The following is a 25,186-nucleotide window of genomic DNA, read 5'->3' as shown; positions in this document are numbered from 1 at the left end:
GTAGTGTTTTAAGGAATACAATAAGCTTCAGAGAGACAGTTCTGGTTTGAACTGTAGAGAAGTTCACTTATAAAAATATTTTGGTATTTGGTCATTGATTTGTAACCTGTAATGAAAGGAAACATTGCAGTACGAAGCTTTGTCAGTGAACAGGTCGCGGTCTCAAAGCGACGAAAATATATTGACAAATTAAATTTAAATGTCGAAGTGAATCTAACGGTTTTGTGCGTTTCTTAAATGGCTTATAAACACCTTCCACGCTGCAATTGTTTTTGTTCCAGCACACGATCTCAGATCAAGTCACTCGCTATGGAAGCACATCTCCGTAACTATTATTATTGCCCTCATTAAAGTGTGTTTTATCATTCCCATAACATTTACACTTTATCTTGAATAATCATGCTGGTAGCTTTACCATTTTTTTTTTCTGGTAGTTAATAAGAGCATTTGAACTTGGCATTCCTTATAAACTGACAAAATATTTATTATTCTTTCACTGTTATAATCATCTCCATAGTATTTTTATACATTTAAATAAACTGATCCAGCATGAGTTAAATACCATAAGGTTTAAAATGGCTTGTTACCAGTTTATGTGACAAGAAAAAATTATGAGATATCTTATTGAGCCTCTCATACTACTATATATATATTAGATTGTGTTGCATATAACATTTTTCTTAGTGGTTGTGAGGTTAAGGTGTAAGACTACTGGCTTCATGGTTACCGTTGCCATTGTATTGTACTCCTAGGAAAAGCACATAACTGTTTATCTCAGTTTGTCTTGTTGAGAGAAAAAAAATCGCCTCTACTTCTTAGTTCCTAACTGAAAAGGCATCTTTCTGTACAAGAAACTTGTAAATGGCCGAATCTGATGAAACTGTGTTCATCATGAATGGAATAAATGTTAAGTATAATTTAATATTCAGTCTTAGATCTTTGACACTGTTTAATGTAAGTTAACTCAAAACACCATAAATGGTACATATATTAGTTTTAAACTATTTTGAAAGAATTATATTTGAAAAATATAAACAAACCTTGTTTTGCATGTCTGGCATTCAAACTGGAAAAACCTAACTGCCGTATTGGTATTTGTTCTCAGAAAGGAAGTTGAATTTTTCCTTAACTTCATTATTTCCTCTTTCTTTTCATATCAATCATCAAAAATTGTTATAAGTGTTAATGACTTTAAAGCTTTTTGTTTTTCCTATTGAATCTTTAGGGAAGTTTATTAGCATTAATCTATTTCCCTGTTAAATGATGAAAAATATAACACTATGACTTTTTTCATAACAAAACCTTTCTGAAGACTATTCCTTAACTAATTCCACTGATGTCTATGCTCTCTGTGTTGCTGTGCCTGAGTCTTACTCTGACCGTTTGTATGAAGAAATAAAAAATTTTGCAGAAAATCATGTTGAATGTCTTTATAAGGTAAGAGGTTGTACTTTGAGTTTTGTATAGTTCTTGCCATTTGTTGTTGAGTAAATCCAGCTGTCTTTATTTGATGAACAAATCTATGGGTATAGCAGTTTTGTTGAACTTCATTGTTTGATTAGTGTTCTTAGTATGGTACCACATTTTTATGTCCTGATGTGCTCAGAATCAGGACTTAAAAATCAGTGTCTCAATTGTAAAGTTGGTAAAAATTCACAAGAGAAATTTAGCTGTTATATTGAATAGGTGAAAGAGTTATTTAAAAGTTCCAGTGTTGGTTCATATTCCCTTGCTATCTTGAATTATATAATATTGTGAGATTTGCTTTTATCTTTTACTTCTTTCAGTCACTATACTGCAGCTATGCTGGGGCACCGCCTTGAAGAATTTTAGTTGAGCAGATCAGCACCAGTACTTATTTTTTTAAGCTTGGCACTTATTCTGTCAGTCTCTTTCACCAAACTGCTAAGTTAGGGGGGACATACACAGGTTGTTAAGCAGTGGTGGGGGACAACATAGACACAAAGGCCAGCACATGCATACACACATATACAGGGTGTCCCAGAAAGATTTACCCATTGATATTTCTTAATTATTCAAAATAACATGACAACAGGTACAAATCAACAACAACTACATTCACAATGAATATCAGCATTTGTTACATCTCATTAAGTTCCATCCAAATTCATGGAATAGTTATATTTATATGATTTTTATACTGGAATAACTGCATTTTCATCAAAATCGCTTGTTTCTCAGATTGGGAGATTTTCATTGAGAAATTACTACACAAATTTATGAATTAAATAAAATAGGGACTGAGAAAATATAGCTAACTGCTGTGAAGATATTTTGGTAGGTGAATATTATGTGATTTTACATACAGCTAGTAAAGAATGAAAATAAGGATGGTAAGGCATGATGTTCTGTTATATTGTTTTCTTTAATACGATTACAGTTTACTCTGAGATTATAGGCTTCTCTGTCCTTCTTATTAATTTTAGACTGTTCGAAATGATAGTAACATATTATCAGCATACCACAAACATTGGCAAGAATACAGTCAAGGATCCATATATTTGAACCAACTTTTTGGGTAAGTTTAATAAAAACAATATAATCTCACCAATTTTTATTTAATCCTTTGTACTGATTGAGCAAGTTACAGGCTCAATATTTACCACTTTGATATGAGATGAGAATAACTTAGTATCAAGAATTGTGATCCAATTACATCAAAATCAGTGTCTTCCTGTTGTCATCTCCATATACTCTCCTAGATGTAGACATCCCAAAATATTTTGGAGCAAGACTGTTAAGTAACTCTGCTTTACAATAGATACACCATGTTGTAAGGGGTAACTAAAAGAGTTGGCTACATGAGGCCATAAAGCTGTTATTGAAAATCTACCCAACCCATGCCAACATGGAAAAACAGGTGTAAAATGATACTAACAAGTAATGATTAATAATATCTTTACATGGAATTAATTATTTTGTGTGTTTTATGGTACGTATTATGTAAATTTCCTTTATTGCAAATCTTTAACATCGAATTATTTATTCTGGATATTGTCTGATGTATGTAAAATATATAACTGCAAAAGAGTATATATAGTTTTGATGGTGCTTAAATTCAGTGGTACAATTCTTTGGTTATCACGAGCAGGCAGTACCCATGACATTTGAAGGCCCTCTGAGACCATTGAACCTGATGCTATTAATGTTCCATTTAAATTGCTGGAGATCAATACCTTCAAGAAAGACATGAGCAGGGAGAAGATCCTAAAGGGTTGATGTTCTGGGGAGGAAGAACTGAACATAGTGGTCAATGTCAGGTGGACATAACAAGTGTGACAATAGGGAAAGGAAGATGAGCTGGTTGGGGTGTGAGTGGTGGAGGTATAAGATAGTCAGCTCTGAGGAATAGGGGCCATTATAATGGCAATATAAAAGACAAAAATGGAGACAGCACTTCTGTGGTCTGAGGCTTGAGCATATCCATTAGTAATTAAATGCCAGTCAGTTGAGTGGCTTTTCTCTGAATTCATGTCCAGGATGTTGGTGTATGTAGTAGCAGCACTGTTCTAGATGTGGGAGTATTACTCATTTGTGAATCTAATGTGAGCCTGGTTGAGTGTTGGCAGCTGTTGAGGTCTGATACATTTTCTATCTCTGAAGAAAAAGGGTCAGTCTTTGGGATGTGCTTTTATCAGGTAAGAGAGCTCTAGTTAAGTGCCACTCATGCTTTGGGGTGTGTGGTGATGTTTTCTTAGTAGTGTTTATTGGTAGTGCTTAAGCTATTTTGATGTTAAAAGAGACTGGGTTGGCATGGCTCTGCTGTAGATGTTCTCAAGATTTCTGTGCATGGAATCAATGCAGGTTTTGTGTGTGGTGTCTAGGTTATATGTGGATGATGCATGGTTGGGGAAAGTTAGTCTCTGGATATGCTTGCATGGCTTTACTGATGTCTACAACTACAACATTGTTTTCACTGAACTTCTCTAAAGTGAGAGTTAACTGGTGCATGTTCTCTCTAGTAGTTGTAAGCCAACATTTTAGAGCTGACCTGAAAATACATTTTTATTTGATGTCAATGGCAGTGGGAACAAAATGGCATGGGTTATGAATTAAAATCTCACTGGAAGGAATTTTTTTGTCTTTTTGTAAGATTAAGTCATAGCTCTCTTATATTTTAGATATAGCTTCCAAGAAGATGTAACTCAATAGAGATTTATCCAACCTGCCTGAAACCGCCTCTGACTCTGTAGTACAAATGTCTTGTATTCAAAAGTTTTGAATTAAAATCTTCTACCAAGCCTTAGTCACAATTTATGTTTCTAACACTAGCTTAATGATAACGATGTTATTTTACTAAATTTTTTGTTATATTTAAAATCAATTGAAAGAAAGACAGAGCATCTCAGCTGAAATATGGTAACAAAAGGGTTAAATCTACTGAATCCATCACCCTACCCCTGTTGTTTCCCAGGATAGATTTGTTTAATCTTCTTCACATATGGAAACCAGAGTTTCTAAAGATCCTAAAGATCCTTGAAGTTTCTTAAAGGATTAGCATTAACTAATGGATATAATTTTGCTAGATTTATAAAAATTGATTATATTGACATTTATTGATTTGCTACAGTAATGAAAGTCTTTTTATATTATATATTCTCCAGTTCCATATATATGATAATTATTAATTTCTATTATTAACATGTTTCAGTTATTTAAATACAACTTACATAAAGAAGCAAAAACTGTCTGATGCTGATCTGGCATATGGTTCTTTTAACTATGAAGCCAGTGATCAGAAACTTGAAATTGGTGAGGTGAATATTTTAGACTGTCTTCAACTTTATTTTTTATTTTCTTGTGAAATTTATTTGTAATTTTTATTTGAACTTGTTATATTTTTTGAAGATCTATTTAAAGAATTTGATAAAATTAAAATGTTTTTGAAATTATCTTCATGTTCGAAAATATTGATGTACTGATTAAAAACTAAGTGTTTAGGAAATATATTCCTCTCTGAATATGAATTACCTTTTATTAGTTATTGTTTTATTTGACATCTGTACATTACTGGTATGTATTTTATCAACTTAGCAAAATGAGAAACATCTTTAGCATGATGTGTCACATTTATAGGAGATGAAATCCTGTTATTAGTTTTGTTTTAGCCACAAAATTAATATTTATAAATCATGTGAGGGCAGAAGAGTAGTAAAAATGGTAGATCACTGGACAAAATACTTTATAACATTTACTTAGCTTTTCTTACGTATAAATTGCAAATTCTATTAAGATTGACTTCATCTTTTAGCCCTCTAGGATTGAAAAAGTCAGTACCAGTATTTGTGGTATGTTGTCGATGACAGATGTGGTTTCTGTAATTTCTTGTTGAACAACCTGCACAGATGATTTGTTTATAGTGATCAAATATTTGTGCTGTAAATTAACTCACTCTGTCCATCAAACCTATATTGCCTGTACAGGTGCATGGTGCACCACATACAGATGTTGAAGTGGTCACAGAGCACTGGGAAATGAAGTGTTTTGCTCAAGAACATGATGCACCTCCTGTTCTAGGAATGCAAACCATGATCTTGTGATCATGAGTGTAACACTCTAACCATTAGGCTATGGGCCCTTAGTTATACACTACAGTTGACTATATCTCTTAGAAGTTTTATCATGGTTACACTTCAATCCCACAGCATAGCACCTGGTGTAAATGTCTTCTACTATAAACCAGGGCCAACCAAAGCATTATGAGTGGATGTGGTAAATGGAAACTGAAAGAACTCCATCATGTCTTTATATATTTATATGTGTGTTTTGTTTTCTCCTTTCCTTGACATTGCTTGATAGTTGTAAACAAGTGTTGTCATCATGCAAGTGGTGTCTTTCATTTTCAATCTTACATGAAAACAAGTCTGATCATGGAGAAGTATTACCTTACATGGAAACAGGTGAGGGTTGGCAGCAGGAAGGATATTTGGCTGTTGAAAATCTGCCACAAATTTAATTTTAATCATGCAAGTATGGAAAAGTGGCCACTAAAGCAACAATGATAGATAGATAGATAGATTTGTTAGCATGCCAGGCAAAATGCATAGTGGCATTCGTTCCAGTTTTACATCCTGAGTTAAAATTCTGCTAAAGTTGACTTTGCCTTACATCCTTTTAGGGTTGAACACTAGGGTTGATTTAATAGACTAAGCCCCTCCACCGAACTCACTGGTCTTGTGCCAAAATTTGAAACCAATTTTATAAATTGACTTCTTTTGATCTTTTCTATTCTAAAGTTGTGTTTGGATATATGGAAACGACACATGATTGAGCCATTAAAATTACAGTTAATATTGCTGATATTACAAGAAATTCAAAAGTAAGTTACAGTTAAAAATCTTTTGTTTCTCTTCTTTTCAACTTAAATGCAAACATATGCTTCTATTATTTTCCAAGTAAAGCACAAAAAAAAAGAAAGCAATTAATATGGTATTTTTAGCAATATATTAGTTATTATGTTTAAAAAAAATGAAGCTAAAGAATAAAAACTAGAAAGGAGGGTATCTTACAGTTCTATATTTAAGAGAAGAATTATGTACATTATTTACATTATTTACATTTGATGGATATTTGTCCTCATCTTGTTTGTTGTTAACACAACGTTTCGGCTGATATACCTGATGAAGGCTTGAGGGTAAATCAGCCGAAATGTGTTAACAATGAACAAGATGAGGACAAATATCCGTCAAATGTAAATAATGGAAGGTATCTTGATACATTTTCTCCTTAGTAATTTAAAATTAAATTGATAAATGTGAGGTATTTTCATAACCCAAAGGATGGAGATCAAATTGAAATGATTTTAAAAATCAAATGGAAATGTGAACTACAACTAGAAACCTAAGTGTGAATTCAAATCAATAGAATTATATTTTTGATTAAATTTTTATTCAGGTTAAGTACAAATTTCCAATGACAATATTGTTCACTAATGCAAGCAATAAAAATAATTCAAATTTCAATTGTATATTAATTTCTTTTCTTCATTTTATGCTTATGAAAACATCTCACTTTTATCAATTGGCAATTTCAAACTGGAACCATGTGCAGTTCATTTCATCATTGTTGTTATTATTGCTATTATTTTATATGTATATTTGCATGTATGTATATGTATGTGTAAGTATGTGTGTGTTTCTATATATGTATAATTATGATTATTACAAGGCACTAAGATATGGTAATAAAAAATTACTCACATAGGTGTGAATATTAAAAATAATTGTGCTTATTCTCTGAGTTATTGTAACAGTCACACACTATTATATAGTAATAAAAAAAACTAACTCTAACCCAACTACTAAAAATAATATTGTTAGAAGGGAAAGTAAATTATGTAAGAAAATATTCTGGAAGGTATTTTCCTGGGCTTTGGATAAACACTTCACTCTATCTAGCAATACTGAGAAATTTTCAAAGGACATACTTTAAAACTTGCCTGTCCTAACATGTCTAACCTCACAAAAAAATATTGCAGGTTTAATTGTAGGAACTTATATCATATCCTAACTAGCAACAATGTCCTTGACCACCTTGGAATTAAATATGTTTTGAACCCTCCAGCTTACACCAGTATCCTCTCTGGCTTGATCATCCCATCAGTAAACCAAATTTTAATAATAATATCTATCACTGGCATAACTACCTACACACATTTAAGAATAGGAATAAAGCTAGCTGTACTTCATTAGCTTGATATTTTTGAAAGCTTACTGACAAAAATATAGATTACACAATTATTTGGTCAATTATACATTCAACACAGCTTTATAAAGGTAGTGGAGACAGATAGGAGTTATATATATATATAGTAGAAGTATTGGAAATCCTTAGACAAAATGCAATGAACTGATCTTTAAATGCTCCCACTTACATAATAAGTCTTTTGTGCATGTTGTAATTAACTAACCCCTATAACAACTAAACCAGATGCTCTGTCTTCAGAGTCCTGTTTAACCTATAGGTCCCTTATCCTGATGTTGCAACCCTGTAATGTTCTATGTTACATAAACAGAATCATCATCATCATCATCATCATTTAGCGTCCGTTTTCCATGCTAGCATTTCCTTAATTTGTTGCAGAGATCGAAATGGCGGGTATGTTAACCAGGCTGTGCTACATGGGGTCATCAATTCTTTTGTTAATGTTGAAGAGTATAAAAAGAAAGAACAGGTTCAGGTAAGCTGAACTCCTTCTCACTATATATAATTGGAAAGATATTTTTTTGTTCTCATGATACTTCAGAAACCAAAGCTAACATGTGGTTCATGAAAGGATTTCATTTTTCTTCACAATTTGTTATGTGATGTAAGTAATACTGGGGAGAGTATTTATGGTATTAGATTTAGATGAGCAATTAATAAACTTTGATATTCCATAAGTTACTGCAATTGAAGTTCATTATCATTTCACTTTAGGATCTGTTTCCCATGCTGGCATGAGTTTGACTTTTCGACTGATAAATTGGAACAGATTAATAGCAACACATAGGTAGCCTGTGTATTTTATTTGTTAATTGTAGCAATGTTCTAAAGATATTTCTAATAAATATCAATGATATTTTTGATAAATGCTCTTAATACAGCATTGAGTCTTTGTTTATTTAGTTGTGGTTCTACTACCTTCATTTTAGGATTTAGTGTTGGAACATAGGATTTCTATATATTTCAGTTGGGTAAGGAAAGCATTCAACTGCTATGCTGAAATTCCATTGGTACAGAACTTTTTTTGATCTCGCACTGAATTAAGAATGTCCCTAACGGACTTTAACATGTTTTCGTTATGTAAACAAGCTCTGTCAATGACCCAGCAAATCACTCTTTTGCTTCAGTCAGTTATAACTATCATCATCATCATCATTTAATGTCTGTTGTCCATGCTGGCATAGGTTCGATGGTTTGACCAGGGCTGGCAATTTGGAAGGCTATGCCAGACTCCAGTCTGATTTGGTATGGTTTCTACGGCTGGATGCCCTTCCTTATGCTAACCACTCCAAGAGTTTAATGGGTGCTTTTATGTGCCACCAACACAGGTGCCATTTGCATGACACTAGTATCTGCCATGACTGGAATTTTACTTGGCTTGATGGGTCTTCTTCTCAAGTATGACATAATGCCAAATGTTTTGGTCATTTATCATTGCCTCTGTGAGGCCTAACATTCAAAAGGTGCTTTTCATGTGCCACAGGCATTGGCCACTATCCTTCCGTGAGGCCCAGTGCTTGAGAGGTGCTTTTTATGTGCCACCAGCATGGGTGCCAGTTACGTGACACCAGCACTAGTCACAACTATAATTTCACTTGGCTTAACAGGTCTTCTCCAGCACAGCATATCATCAAAGGTCTCGTTCACTAGTCATTGCTTCTGAGAGGCCCAAAGTTCAAAGATCATGCTTTACCACCTCGTCCCATGTCTAACATTGTATTTTCCCAATAAAGCCATTAGTGGTTAATCAGTAATATCAGTTTTAAAATGTTGGTAGTCGTGATATGTTATGTTTTCTTTTGATATAGAAGAATAAAAGCATTGTCTCTGTCCATATTAATGATATTCCTTACAATGTAATGCCACAACTTTATTTCAGCTCTTCCAATGGGATAATGTAAGAGAAATTGATCTAGTCATCCGACTCTATGTATGCTTTATCCTTTTTGTTTACAATTATCCACTCCTGGCTGTGTGTTGGTCTCTGAATGTGGTGACAAACACTTTTGTTTTACTTTAATATCCTTAATTTCTCTGGGTGAATCTTTTCTATTCATTATAACTGTACCACTGACCTATATGTTGATAGCTTTCAGGTGTTCAACCAACTTGATAGTGAAATCTTTATTGATTATGGTGAGGTAAAGAGAAATTCAAAACCATATCATAATCCATTACTTACATTTTAACACTTCCTTACCTTTTTCTAGTATAGACTATTCTGAGTCTGCCTTGCAAGAAATACTAAATTTTGATGTGCTATTTGGTCTGAATTCTGAGCAAGTATTAGATTTCTAATTTCTTTTATGCTCTCATTCTGTTTCAAGTTCTATCGGAAGCTGTTTGAAACCCGTTTTCTTCAAGAAACTGGAGAATATTATAAACAGGAAGCTGCTAAGTTAAAGGTTGAATTCAATTGTTCTGAATATATGGAGAAGGTGAGTAAACTGAGGCTTACAAAATAGTATTGTTATAATTCTATAGTATTCTTTGAGTAACTCTGTCAACTTTGGTGTTCCCACAGTTTGTTTATAGCTCCCACATCCTTTCTCTTATATTTCAGTGACTTAATTGCTATCATCTGTAACATACACATTCCTGAGCAGATGATACCATTCTTTATTCTCCCCTAATCTTCTACACACAGACTTCATCCATATGCATCTTAAACAGGTTACATGAAACCTGTTGCCATAAACAGAAACCTCATAAACATTGTCCAAAAATGATAATGCCGTCTCTTTCAACAACACAAAGACAAAACTGCAATTTTACACCTCACCTTCTCTTCTTGGAAATGTGCAATTATTAGGTACTATAGCTTCTGTTGGTCTCTCTTGGTTATTTCATATTCATAACATAGTGAAAACTGCAATCCTAAAGGTTTAACTTTCAATGAGCTAAACATATTTTAGCTCAATGTAAATGTATATAAATGACTATAAAATGTAAGGGAAATCTGCTATAGAATACTGCAACCATCAGACTATATTGAAAACAAAGTTATCTAATTGATTGTCAAAGACTCACCAATATATTGTAGATGTACCTAGTCTACAATGGCCTATTGTTTGAATTAGTCAATTTCATGCCACTTCTGCTCAAGCCCAACTGATACACCTTGTCTCTATTGTGTCGTTCTTGTTGTGTCTCTCTACTCTGCACTAATTACTATGCACATTTCTTCTCTAGAGCATCAAGTCTTTGGAATTCCTTCTCAACCATGGTATACAAACTATATCAACCATACCAGTCTTTGTGCCTTTGAAAGCCTTAGACACAGCTCGTTCCACATAATTAAATCTTAGAAAAGAAAAAAAAAATTCACTAATGTGAAATGTAAATTGTTTACAATCAGTTGCTAAATGGTATTGGTAAACTGAGCAGCTGATTATGTTTACTTCTCGTGATTTTGGATTTAAGGAACAATAAAAGGATTATATTTGTAAATTGTAAAATATGAAAGACTTGTTAGCTGGGATAGTTGAGTTGCAAAAACAACAATTCAAGGAACAACGAGACCAATGACAAGGATTGCAGCAGCAAATGTTGCACTCAATGAAGTTAATAACCAAACTGGAGAATACATTTTCACCTGACCATGTAGCATGTCATATAAGTGAATATGACCCCGAAGGAGGAGTAACCTTCAAGGCTTACTCTCAAAGATTTCAACAAATTTTTGAAAAAGAATGCCAGGATTGGATGGATGATATGAAAACGCATCTAGTTTTAAGAAAACTAGTGACAGTAGAGCATGAGCAGTATAGTAACTTCATATTGCCAAAAAAAAAAAAGCATGTGACAAATTTCATTGACACAATTGACATTTTGTGCAAAATGTTTAGTGAAAAGAGGTCACTGATTAATACTAGATGGAAATGTTTAAACATAGAAAAGAGTGAAGATGAAGACTTGACTACTTACAGAGGCAGAATCAACAAAGAATGTGAGATTTAGGCTAGATATGCTTACTTCAGATTCTTTAAGGTGTTTGAGTTTTTGCACAAGGATTGACAGATTGGATGCACAAGGGATGCAGAAATGCGAATGGAAATTCTGTCTAAACTGGAAATGAACCAGGATCTGACATTGCAGAAACTGTCTGAAGAGTTTGACAGGATAATAAGATTAAAGCATGACATGGAAGAAATTCAACGGAAAGATTGTTTCCACCAGTGCAAAAAAGTTGGAAGACAAAGTGTCGTAAGAAAAACGGAAAAATATCAGGATGTAGACCTGTGTATGGCATGTAGTGGGATGCACCTGGAAAACGATTGTCCATGTAAAAAAGCAAAGTGTTTTAGCTGTGGGTTTACAGGACATATAAAATCGCACTGCAAAACTAGTTTTAACTAAACAAAATGGAACTAGCTAGAAAAAATAAAGAGTTTGTCAGTTGGAAAAGTTGTGACTACAGCAAACAGAAAATTTGTGTATGTAAGAACTGAAAATACTAGTTTTAGATTGCAGTTAGACACAGGAAGTGATATCACAATCATAAATGAAAAAGCATGGGAACAAATAGGTAAACCTAAATTATGTAGTTCAAACAAAATAGCATACAGTGTTACGGGAAGAAAATTATATTACATGGCAAGCATATTTGTAATAAAATGTTAAAAGGTCGAACCAAAAAAGTGAATGTTTATGTGTTGAAAAAATCTATGAATTTATCTGGCATTGAATGTATGAAGAAATTTAATGTATGGGATACATCCAAAAGTGTTTTGTGCAATAGCATAACTGGAGCAGTCAAATGATCGAATGAGGTCAATGAACTGAAACAAAGAATAGTGATGTGGAACATCATGTGTGAATTACCAGTAACTTTGGAAGAAATAAAAAGAAGTGCAAAATGCGACAAATTTATTAATGAGACAAAAAGAAAACTGTGGTTGATAAAAAGAAATAAAGAAAGGTCTGATACAAAGAACCGCCAAGATGTGTACTCTATATGTGATGGTGTACTAACGTAAGCTTAGAGGGTGGTCATACAACTGACATTACAGAAGAGAATGCTAAAAGAGTTTCATGTGGGACACCCAGGCATCTCTAGAATGAAAGTGCTGATATGAAGTTTCATATACTGGCCAAGCATGAACAAAAAAGTTGAAAACCTGGTAAAAGGCTGCAGAGGATGTGTGCTGGCAGCGAAACTACCTACTACAAAATGTGAACCTTGGCTGGAAGTGCAAATACCGTGGTCCCAATTGCATATCAATTTTGTAGGCCTGGTAAATGGATATTATAACTTAATAGTAGTGGACAGCTACACAAAATGGCCTGAGGTCGTGAGGTGTAAACAACCAACCTCATATATGGTGATAAACTTCTTACATGAGCTGTTTGCAAGATAATGGAACACAGTTTGTATCCTGTGAGTTTAAAAGATCCTGCGAGATGTTCATGCTAACATTGTATCACCCTAGATCAAATGGAAGGGCTGAACAATTCGTGGACAATTTTAAGAGAGCTTTAAAGAAAGCTAATAAGGATGCCATGGATGAGTCATGATTCAACAATTCTTAAGAGTATACAGGTAACTCTGAACCCAAATGTGCCAGAAGGATGTTCACCAGCAGAATTAATGTTTGCCAGAAAGGTGAAGTCAGTATTCGATAAACTGTTACCAGTGAAAAAAAAATATATGTGCTAATAAAGGCATGCCAAAATTCTTCAGAATAGGTAATAAGATATATGTAAGAATGTACAAAAATGGCAAGCAATACTGGGAAGAAGGAAAAATTGTAACATACATAGGAAGACTGATGCAGAAAGTTGTGACTACAGCAAACAGAAAGAAGCAGAAATGGAATGGAAAGGAGACATAGAAAAAGAACTAACAAGAGTAGAAGTACCAATGGATTGGCTATATGACATTTTTCAGGTTCCAGCAACATTACAAGAAGTCAAAACCACACACACACACACACACATATATATTTATATAAAAGAAAAAGGAGGAGGTAGGGTGAATAAAAGAAATTGATGTTAAATAAAAAAAAAATTAAAAGGGGAGATGTTGTATAGTGAAACTGTACACCCCCTCCCTGTAAAAAGTGGTAGTAGCCAGCCATTATAAATAGACCAGTAGCCGGTCGACACGAGAAGTTAAAGAAGGCCGGAAGGTCAAAAGTACTTGTAGGCTGTGTTGGTAGTTGTGTTTGTGCTGATATAGTGAACATACTGTGATACTGAGTGGATGTTGTATCGATCCAACCTTTTGAGGATAATAACACTGTACGACTGGGGGTCGTACAGTGCCAGATAGAACCATCATGTTGATGACTTCAGAATATAACAATATCTGTTAGAGCGACAACTGTTGTCACAAGACAGATACAACAGTGGCAAAAGGCCGCTTTGCTACAATTTCTAGTTTGGTTTTGAATTTAGAACTCTTATAAAGTGTTTTTCTTCCACCTTTTGTAGTTGACCATTTTCTTTTATTTTAGAAATGGGAATGTTTTGAATTTTCCATCTCCATAAATGTCTCTATGTTCATTATCTCTTATAATATATATATATGTGCATATATTGTGAATGTGTGTATTTATTTTTCAGGTAATTCAAAAGTTGGGGCAAGAGAATCTTCGCAGTCGGAAATTTCTTCATCCTTCATCTTATGAGAAAGTTACACACGAGACTCAAGAAAGAATGGTTGCTGATCACATTTATTTCTTACATGCAGCATGTGAAGACATGGTTCAATCAGAACGACGAAAAGGTACCTAAGAATCATTTACTTCAAATTTATGTTTCTTCTGAGAACTTTCTGCTTACTTGGGCTTAATGGCTTTTGCAAATTTAGACAACCTAATGAATTTGTTAAAGTTGCTTGATAACTAGGTTTCAGTAACATGGAAGGTAAAGCAGTTTATACCTTCACAAAGGCGGCAAGCTGGCAGAAACGTTAGCACGCTGGGCGAAATGCATAGTGGTATTTCGCCTGCCGTTACGTTGTGAGTTCAAATTCCGCCGAGGTCAACTTTGCCTTTCATCCTTTCGGGGTTGATTAAATAAGTACCAGTTACGCACTGGGGTTGATATAATCAACTTAATCCGTTTGTCTGTCCTTGTTTGTCCTCTCTGTATTTAGCCCCTTGTGGGTAGTAAAGAAATAAGTTTATACCTTCACTTTTTCTACAATGTCTACATACTGTTCAGTTATTTTCATGTTGACTACAAATTCTTTATAATACCAAGGCTACTTTATATGAGCTCATTTCCCTTCTTTTATGTGAGACCTGATTTATTATGACTGATTAATACAAGAGGTGTATCTTGCTGAAAAAACAGTTCCAAGAACATAAAATGTTTTTCTCTGGCCATGGTCTTCCTACCATTAAGCATTTAAACCAGCAATAACCAGCCCAAATATTCTATGTGTTTTATGTTCAGATCAGCCAAATTCAACCTCTGGCACTTACCCTACAGTATCATTCTAAAAACGAACTGTTGCATCATCAAAATCTTGAAGCTATGTGATAATGCATGATTAATTTAACACAGTGTGTACAAGTAAGCATTACATTTTACAAAATAATATGAATGCTAAAGGGTTAAAATGTAAAATAGTTGGCTGTTTATGTAGAACTAGCACTATGACCCGGCAATGCCAATTCATAGTGCTAGTGCATGATTATACAGCTGCGTACATGCACACATACACGCGAGTACAGTCCAAATCTCCGACCAATCACATACAGCTAGCTGGCATTCAATTGGCGTATCGAGTTTCAGGCATTTTGATTGGGTTTTGGATAGAAAATTCACAAAAAAGTCACTTCTATTGATTTTTTAATGGCTTTGCGGGGTGACTGGGGAAATGTAAAGATGTGCACGACCACCCTTGGACGGTTTTGAATGACCATAGGAAGTGCGAGCCCGCTAACTGAAAAATTATGGATTTGTATAAAGGACACACACACACAGACATTTTGCCGTTTACATATATAGAGATTATGTAGTTCATACAAGCATGAAGACACAGGTATTGAAACAAGAAATAGATATTAAAATAAGAATGATGAAAATGTTTATAAAAATGAATCAAATCAGCAATTTTATGCTTCATTATAGCCACAGTAATAAATAACTTCATGTATCTATTGTCTCTGGTTGGTTGTAAGTAGTTGATACCCAAGTCTATCTCGATCATTTCAAACTGACATAAAACTAATGCTAAATATGACCATGTATATAAATGATAATATTCTCAACCTTCTATCTGATCAACGTTGTGCATATTCTACTGTCATAGAAAGTATTAACAATAACATAAGAGGACTTTATTTCTTAGTTGCCCCAGGAGGTACTGGGAAAACATTTGTTATTAAACTCCTCTCAACTAAAGTTTGTCAAGAAAATAAAATAGCTTTAGCTACTGCTACTTTTGGGATTGCAGCAACATTACTACCTGGAGGTCGGACTGTCCATTCAACATTCAAGTTACCTTTAGATTTATCTAACAGAGAAGATCCAGTTTGTAATATATCTAAAAATTCTGGAATGGGTGAACTAATTAATACAAAGATGCCACCTAATTGTTTAGGACGAATGTATCATGGCCCACAAAAAATGCTTTTGAAGCTGTGGACAGAATATTACAAGACATTAGAAATCATAATTCCATGATGGGAAATGTCATAGTATTATTGTCAGGAGACTTCCCACAAACACTACCAGTTCCAAGAGGAACAAAAGTAGATGAGCTATGTGCTTCAATAAAGTCTTCTGTATTATGGCACCACATGAAAACACTTCAACTTTTGACAAATATGAGATTGAGACTTTCAAGAGATCAATCAGCTGAACTATTTGCAGAACAGCTTTTGAAACTCGGTGAAGAGAGAGTTGCAATTGAGGAAGAACAGTTTCTTACACTCAATCCAATATGTAGTTCAGCTGATTCCTTTGATGATTTAGTAGCTGAAATCTTTCCAAATCTTCTTCATAATTACAACAATACCGATTGGAAACATGCTATTGAATAAACTTCCAGGAGTATTTACTTATAACTCAATTGATAGTGTTAACTATCCCATCGAATTTTTGAACTCACTAGAACCACAAGGTACAGCTCCTCATTGTCTTCAGCTGAAAAAAGGGGGCTCTTATTATGCTATTGCATAATTTGTCTCAACCAAAATTATGCAGTGGTCTAAGACTGATTGTACACAAATTTATGAGAAACTGCATTGAGGCAACTATTCTTGCTGGTTGTGACAAAGGTAAGACTGTCTTCATTCCTCACATACCAGTTATACCATCTACTGTCCCATCCCAATTTAAGCGGTTACAGTTTCCTGTCCGAGTTTCTTTTGCCACGAGCATTAATAAAAGTCAGGGCCAAGCACTAAAAGTTACTGGTTTGCAACTTCAAGAACCATGCTTTTCACATGGCCAACTTTATGTAGGAGCATCATGTGTGGGAGCAGAAGCAAGTCTTTTTGCTTATGCACCCTGAAATAAAAGAGAAAACATTGTTTATAAAGAAATATTCACTCTTAATGCAACATGAATACTTCAATAACTTAATTTGCCATTACTTTCATTACATTCAAGAATGAGTAAATCACCTATTTAAATGAAGTGTATTATATAATTGCCATTAGTGTATTGATAAATAAAATAACACACAACTCACTTATTGTCATATAATAAACAAACAAAAGTTCATGTATGAAACTGATCTTTTTTCTATTTCATTTATTTCATATTTTTCTCTTATAAAAATACACACATACAGGAGGAGTAAATTACATATATAATAATACTTTGAATGTGGCTCCTGAGAAAGAATAAAAGTAATTACTCAAGCGACAATGGGTATTACTGCTATTTATATATATATATCTGTTATATATATCTGTGCATTCTTTGTTCACATCTAACCCTATCCTTGGAAAATGGTGATACTTCTGTCAGGAGTTGTCATTGGCAGATTGTATAAGCAATTTGAAAAATTAATGGAAACAGTTTCTTTAGTTTGGTTGGATGATCGACTGCTTTCATCACCACCATACTATTATGCATTAAAAAAAAACACTGTCTGGATAATTGCAAAAATTCACATCCCAACAAATTACAACCATTAGTCTAAAATGTTTATTATTTTCCCTTTCAGTCTTTTTCTTAATGCAATAGCTTTTGCTCTGCTAAATTAGAATTCAGTATACTAATATTTCCAAACCCATTGCTTCTTGTTTTGTCACCTCTACTGTATCTCACCAATCAAACACTACACAGAACATTGCCTAGAACTTTCTATTTGCAACCTAGAATGATTGAAACTTAATATCAGTTGCATCAACCTTAACAGAATGCTCTTTCTCCTTGGACTAAATAATGATAAAGTTTTAAGAACAACAATCAAAATACTTTTGCATTACAAAATATAAAAACTTTATAAAATCATTTGCTTGTTACATAATTTTAAATGTTTTGAACACATTGTATTTATTTCAGACTTGTCAAACATGTATGTATTACTGAAACCTATCCACAATGGCTTGAATTATTTGATTGATCAAGTGGAAAGCTATATCAGAGAGACAGGATTAAATGCTGTGCAGGATCTTAAAGGAGATAATGTAAGTAACACTTTCTTGTAAACTATTCTTTGACATATCAAATTTGAAAACAAAAGCCTTTTGCTAGTAGAGTAGACACCTCATTCTCAGTGACTAAGTTCACCTAACTGTGAATAAGCTATTTGGAGTACAATAAAATGTCAATTATGTGATCTTTCTTAATCAGAAATATCAAAGAGTAATTAACTTCATGAATTTTGAGTGGTAACAATTATGCGTCTTGATTTTTCATTTAAAGTTTTTAATGCAGTTTCTTAGGACAGTCTCTGGGTGCAGGAATGGCTGTGTGGTTTTAGAAATTCATTGCATATCATGTACTTCCAAGTTATCTCTCACTCTCTCACTGTGAGGACTTAGGGCAAGTGTCTTAGTGTTTTCTACTGTAATCTGGGAACCACATTATTTTATGTCACATTTTTCAGTTAAAGGTTTCCAATAGGCCAGTTACTGGTTTGCTTCATCCACACTGGCATGAGTTATCAACTTGGATGCAACGAATACCGCAAGATATTATAGTTTGAAAATCCAGTTTATGTTTTGTTTTTCTTGTGATATATATTGGCAAAAGACTGTATGCCAAATAGTTTTTTAATAAACAAATAATTTAACCAAACAAAACAGATGGCAAAATATGTTATCTTAAGCCTATGTAAAGGGAGCTTATATTTTATCCAGTTAAAATATATTTAGACACTAGATTGTAAATTTTCAAAGTATTTCAAAGCATGTTACTTTGTTTCTTTCTAGTCTTTGAAATCTTCTGTATTCAAAATCTATGTCTCACTACCATATAGCATTGCAGTTCTAACACAAGTCCTTTACTCTGAAAGAAAAGACTTTTCTTGCCAGCAGTCTTTGAAATCTCCTGCATCTGACAAAGCTTACTTATGCTGTTATTCTGCTTAGTCTCCTACTTCTTGTGTACCCATAGCTTTTGTTGGGTACAGTATATGGCATTTATATGCCTCTTTTCTGCTTATTAGTAGGTATCACTATGGATTTTTGAAAATATTTAAATGTAATTTCCACTGTACTTTTTTCTTGAAGAGCACCCCAAAAGAAATATTTTGATATCTCATTTGTGAAATTAAGATGAATATTTTAAGAAATATGACAATTTGAATGACCAGCAAATTGGTTGAAATCTTGACTAATTAGCCTAAATAAATAATTAAGCCATATTTGTAACGTCATATCTTTGAAACTGAGGTGATAACCATTTTCAAATTGCTCAAATTTGTAGTGTTCATGGGATAGCAATTGCTTTTTTTTTTCAGGTTCTTGGAGAGGAAACTTTTTGGGGGCTATTTTTTTAAATATTTATGTAAATCCTATTTTGTTATGTGTAATAAACAGTCAATTTTGTGGTGTTTTCAGACCTAGCCAAATTCAAAAGCACAAGCCACAGTGACTTGAGTTTTGGCACTAAATAAATCTTAAGATTTTGGGACATGATACCAGTTCGATAAAATTATAATGAACCATTGAAAATATATATAAATGGCAGAGTTCAGATCAGGATGCCCACATAAGTTAGATTTTCTCTGTTTATTCTGTAAATTGTATTTAAATTATTTAACTTCATCTCAAACTTAATTTTTGCAGGTTCCATGCATGTTTGTAGAATCTATGCTGGAAGTTCACAAAAAATATACAGAATTGATACAAAGTGTTTTCAATAACGATCAGAAATTTATCCAAGCACTGGATAAGGTAATTATATGATATTATTTCTGCTTTCTTTTTAATTTATTTAGATATATTTGATTATTCTGTTCAGATGGAGTTTTACTTTTTGCAAAATATGTTTATATAGATGAGTAAGTATTTTTCTACAGACAAACTACCAAATCTACACTAATAACTTCAACTTTTCTTATGGTTTTTATTGAAATGGGAATGAGGATAATATTTTAGAGTAATGCTATCTGCTGCAGCAATACTTTTAATTTTGCATGTTTCAATATATTAAGTTCTTTACAAATATTGCTTCTAACTGATGGTGATCCTATCTAGGCAGTGCCAGATTAGCATTTTATCAAATGAAGTGTATATACAAGTGTAAAACTTGCTCTGTATTCATGGAAAACTATTACATAAGAAAGGAATGTCATAAGTTGGGTTTTAGATTGCTTCAACAATGATTATACGTGGATATGTTCATTCATGTGTGTGTGTGTATTATATATGTATGTATATATATTATATATGTATAGGCCAGAAGGATGCAAGAAGCAGACCAATCTGGAAAAGAAGGATTTGGAAGCTTAAGGACCCTTCATGTGCTCAGAGATTTAGGGACATCCTAATTGAGAAATTTGAGAGGGAGGAAGAACTACAAACTTGTGACATAGAAGTCAACTGGGAATTCCTGTGGGACAGCTTGCTGAGTGCCACAGACCAAATCTGTGGGTGGTGCGAAGTCCCAACCAGACCTCACATAACATGGTGGTGAAACAATGTGGTAGACAGGGCCATTAGAGCAACGAAACAGGCCTGGAAGGACTGGAAGAGTGGGGTAGCAGGGAACTGAATCAGATAACCAGAAGGGATGCTAGAAGACAAATATATCTAACCAAGGGAGAATCAGAAAAGAAGCTTGTCTAAGTTTACCGACATGAGGACCAAAGAACTGAAGTGTTTTCAATTGCAAGACAGAGTATGAGAGAAAATTATGATGTCATAGGAGAGAAATGTGTCCATATGGATGATGGTGCATTTGCATGTAATGATTCTGCAAAGAAAGACGCTTGGAGATGCCATTATGAAAGACTGCTGAATGTGGAGAATGAATGGGAGGAGGAGAGCCTAATTGGGGGACCAGAAACCCAAATCAGCAGTACCTTGGTAGATAAAGCAATTAAGGATATGAAGACAGGGAAAGCCCCCAGTCCATGAGGAATCACCATTGAGATGCTTAAAATATCTAGCTGTGTGGGTTATGGTCTAGTCGCCCATATTATAAATCAGGTGGTTCATGAAGGAGCCATACCCAATGACTAGTTTAGCAGCACCATAGTCAACTGCTCCAAATGTAAAGGTGATGCATTAGATATGAATAATTACAGAAGTATCAAGTTGTTCGATCAGATAATGAAAGTCACAGAGAAATCATAGCCCAACTAAGTAGAGAGAGAGTTAGTTTAGATGAGATGCAGTTTATGTTTGTGCCAGGGAGAAGCACCACTGATGTTATATTTCTGGTAAGACAGCTGCAGGAGAAATACCTTGCCAAAGGCAAACCCCTGTACTGGCCTTTGTTAACTTGGAGAAAGCTTTTGATAGGGTCCCCTAATTCCTTATCTGGTGGTCAATGTGGAAACTAGGATAGATGAGTAGTTGGTGAGAGCTGTACAAGGATGCTACCAGTAAGGTGAGGGTTGACAATGTGTACAGCAAAGAATCCGGGGTACAAATAGGAGTTCACCCCAAATTAAATAAAGGTCCAAAAATATTAGAACCAAGGAACAATACACTATGAAGATGTAAAATCACAATCACCTGTCCTCTACCAAACCAGTCAATAACAATAATAACAACGATCAAAGTCAAAATAATAGCAAGATCTAACTAATATTGATAAACAAACTAAATTACTAAGTTCAACGATTCTGTTAATCTATCTAGATTTTAAATGTATCAATATTATAAGCATCTAATTAATATACTCAATCGATTCCATTCATGAAAAATACAAAAAAAAATTTGAAATAGTACGAATATACTCAAATCTATTATATAAGCTCATTATATTGATATCCAAGTATAATATCTATAGATTTAATATATCACACAATAAAAAGGTTAAACATAAACTTCATATTAAAATAAAAACTAGTTTATTTAAAAATAATACTATTTAATGAAAATGTTATCTAATTATTAAAAGAAATATAGTCTAACAATATTAATTCTCAAATTAAATAATATGTAAAACGTAAAATCTTTTATAACAATTAAATATCGGACGTAAAAAATACTATCAAGAAACTATAAATAAATAATAATATTACAACAAACAATAATATCAACACTAACAATAATTTCAAACACACAATGGTTCAATATTCAAATGAAATAGAAAAACGATAAAAAGTTTTTATTATTATTTTTGCAATTTACTTAATCTTTACATTTTATTGTTATTTTAATTTTAACTTTTCTATTATATGTAATTTTCTAGATGGTGTAATTTAATTGTTCATTTTGAATTGATAAAAGGTGATTTTTTTCTAATTTTTTATATATACATATATATATATTCAAATGTTTTATGTTGTAGGCATGTGCTGCTGCAATAAACAATAAATTTAAAGGTGAATGTAAGTCTCCAGAATTGGTAAGTCAATGCAGTTTTTAAATGTTTAACTCTCTTTTTGTTTCATAAATGAGCAAGTGGCTTGGATTAAATATAATAATAATGTTCTTAATCTTTACTGAATTAGAATTTAAGTCCTGCAAAACAACAGAGATTAAAGTACTTGGTTAGTATTGCAATGATAATGATCTGCAATGCATATGTATAGCAACCTAGTCATTCCAGATATTATGCTGTATTCTTTTGTGCACTTCTACTTTGTACTGAGCCAGCAGTTGTCCGGGACTGATATGTTTTCTGATTCTGACTAAGAAATTGGAATCTGTGCTGCAGTTAAGCAATATTTAAGACTAAACAGCAATTTTGAAGATTTTTGCATTTGTAACTAATTTCAAGGTTAAGATGCATTCCTTCTGCAAATAGGGGTGTTGTGGTTGTGAGATTGTTTCTTTGCTTTGTGTAGTGACTATCATTTGGCAATGTTGATGGGGATTATGTTATGTCCTACTGGAAGATGTTGAGAAGGCTTTTCTTTATGGAACCAATATAAGTTTGGCCTGTGGTGTCTATGTTGTGTTTGAAATATGCTTGTGTGTAAAAGTGGGAGTGAATGGTTGTTTCATCTGCATAAGAATGTGTGTTATGAGAAGTAACAGCAAAAGAATCATTCATGAACAGATAGGAGACAACCAAGAAATAAGTGATGGATGGAGCCCATAGATAGCCAAATTAAATTGAAGCTTTACATGTCAGTAGAAGGATTTGCTGATGTCATCAGCAACAAAAAAATCTCTACCAGACCACAGCTGTCTTTGCACTATCTTGGTCATCTGACCACTGCTTTATTGTGAATATCCAGCACACAGCCACATACAACACAACACTGACCCTGCCACACACACACACATACCCCATACCCCAGCCCCTAAGACAATTGATTAAAACTCTTCTAGTTTTGTGCTGTCTCTGGCAGTGCATGTGCTTCACTCCTAAACCATCCAAAACAGTTAAGCATATGACTAAAATCACTTTCTTAGGCATGCTCCTCCTCTATATTGTGCACAAAATCTCAGAGCTCCAAATTCCCCAAGTGGTTCACTTATAGTTGTGTTGTACCAGTTTAAGGAAAAGACAAGATCTACAATGCTGCCCAGTTAGGGGTTGGGTGAATTTCTCCAGGATTTTTTCACAGATGATATCATTCTTCATGCTTCCCTAATATTTCCCTCTCAAACATCATCATCTACATGCAGTGTAAACATGTCATGTTATTCCTATTCTGACTCTATGCACAATGACCTCCAAAACATTCTCTTATAAGGTCGTACCATTTTTACCTCTTTCAATAGCAAAACAACACAAGCACTACTCATATCAAAAAATCGTCACTATTTCTCATCCCCTACATAGCTAGAATCCTCACAATTGCTCAAATATAAGGCCTTGGTGTCGCTGAAGATCTCTCATGCTGTCTGAATATTTCTTCATTAGATCTGGCAAAGCAAATATATTTTTACTTAAGTTCTAAAGGCAACAGATAACTGATATAATATGTGTGAAAGTTGCTCAGTCAGGGCCTGTAAGAGATATTTTGCCAGGCAGAACAAGGTTGCTTTTCAGCCTGTCTTGTGAAAGGGGTATCTCTCCTTGTCAGAGATTCACAGGCCCCTTCTTGAATCTCTGGTTCCCAGATCAATGTAGCTGAACCTCCTCTCATAATCCCTGTCTTCAATAGGTCTGGCTCTGTAAAACAACTCAGGGACTCAATGTTGTAAAGAAAGTAATCATAACTGTTTCTATTGCCTTTGAAACTTTGGAATTGAAGGTGATAGATTGGTAGTTATTGCAGTGTGGGAGAGACTGTCTTATTTGTAGATAGGACTCACTTGTTGGGCTTTCTGAGTTGCTGTAGCAATATAAAAACAGGAAACAAAGACAGTGGCTTATCTACAAACGTTTTCACTTATAAAAGCAGACTGTTTAGGAGTAGAGGATAGGAGGATTCTGTGACGTTAATAGAATCACTTAGAATAGGACCAGAAGACCTAACTGTAGTTTGAAAGTTGGGAGGGCTTACACATATGATGCATAAACGATCTTTGGTTTCCTCAAAGTTATCTTGGAGGTGAAATCATCCATCATCACCCACAAGGAGGTGATCATAGATGGTATTAGGCAGTGAATGTTTTCTTCATCTGACCAACTTACTATTTTTGGATTGTAGGGTTTGGGAATGTGAATGTTGTGTAGGGGCACTACTTTGAGGATGATATCAGTTAACTGCATAGCTATATCAAAAATGAAATATGTTTGTTACTGTGTATCAATGTATGTTTGGGTGTGTATATCACCAGCAAATAATAAAGCAAAACTGAGAAAATTTTTCTTTGTAATGTTATATATATTTTTTCAGCTTGCCAAATACAATGACAACCTTTTGAAGAAAAGCTCGAAAGGAATTTCTGAAAGTGAATTAGATGAGAAACTTGACAACTGTATAACTGTTTTCAAATATTTAGAAGACAAAGATATATATCAAAGGGTA

At 33.8% G+C, this 25,186-nt stretch overlaps 1 protein-coding gene and 1 long non-coding RNA gene across 3 annotated transcripts in view; one reads left to right on the top strand and one right to left on the bottom strand.

Moving 5' to 3' along the window:
* Nucleotides 1-25,186, top strand: part of LOC115216386 (cullin-2) — a 66,314-nt gene that overhangs the window by 21,587 nt on the left and 19,541 nt on the right. For both annotated transcript variants that reach the window (XM_029785679.2, XM_036506419.1), the window contains 11 exons: nt 1,335-1,437; nt 2,448-2,539; nt 4,673-4,778; nt 6,258-6,340; nt 8,104-8,200; nt 10,053-10,163; nt 14,293-14,455; nt 18,199-18,323; nt 19,929-20,036; nt 22,606-22,662; nt 25,055-25,183. In XM_029785679.2, coding sequence (XP_029641539.1) covers nt 1,335-1,437; nt 2,448-2,539; nt 4,673-4,778; nt 6,258-6,340; nt 8,104-8,200; nt 10,053-10,163; nt 14,293-14,455; nt 18,199-18,323; nt 19,929-20,036; nt 22,606-22,662; nt 25,055-25,183 — 1,174 coding nt within the window. The remainder of the gene's footprint in view (nt 1-1,334; nt 1,438-2,447; nt 2,540-4,672; nt 4,779-6,257; nt 6,341-8,103; nt 8,201-10,052; nt 10,164-14,292; nt 14,456-18,198; nt 18,324-19,928; nt 20,037-22,605; nt 22,663-25,054; nt 25,184-25,186) is intronic.
* LOC118765064 lies at nt 5,329-10,676 on the bottom strand. The gene is made up of 3 exons (XR_005000913.1): nt 10,666-10,676; nt 9,592-9,606; nt 5,329-5,427 (listed from the first exon to the last, which is right to left on the bottom strand). It is a non-coding gene; the product is annotated as an uncharacterized LOC118765064 (long non-coding RNA).

This window comes from Octopus sinensis, linkage group LG10 (assembly GCF_006345805.1).
Source record: "Octopus sinensis linkage group LG10, ASM634580v1, whole genome shotgun sequence".
NCBI classification, from domain to species: domain Eukaryota; kingdom Metazoa; phylum Mollusca; class Cephalopoda; order Octopoda; family Octopodidae; genus Octopus; species Octopus sinensis.
The sequence above is the reverse complement of the archived record's forward strand: the minus strand, read 5'-3'. Positions and strand labels throughout refer to the sequence as shown.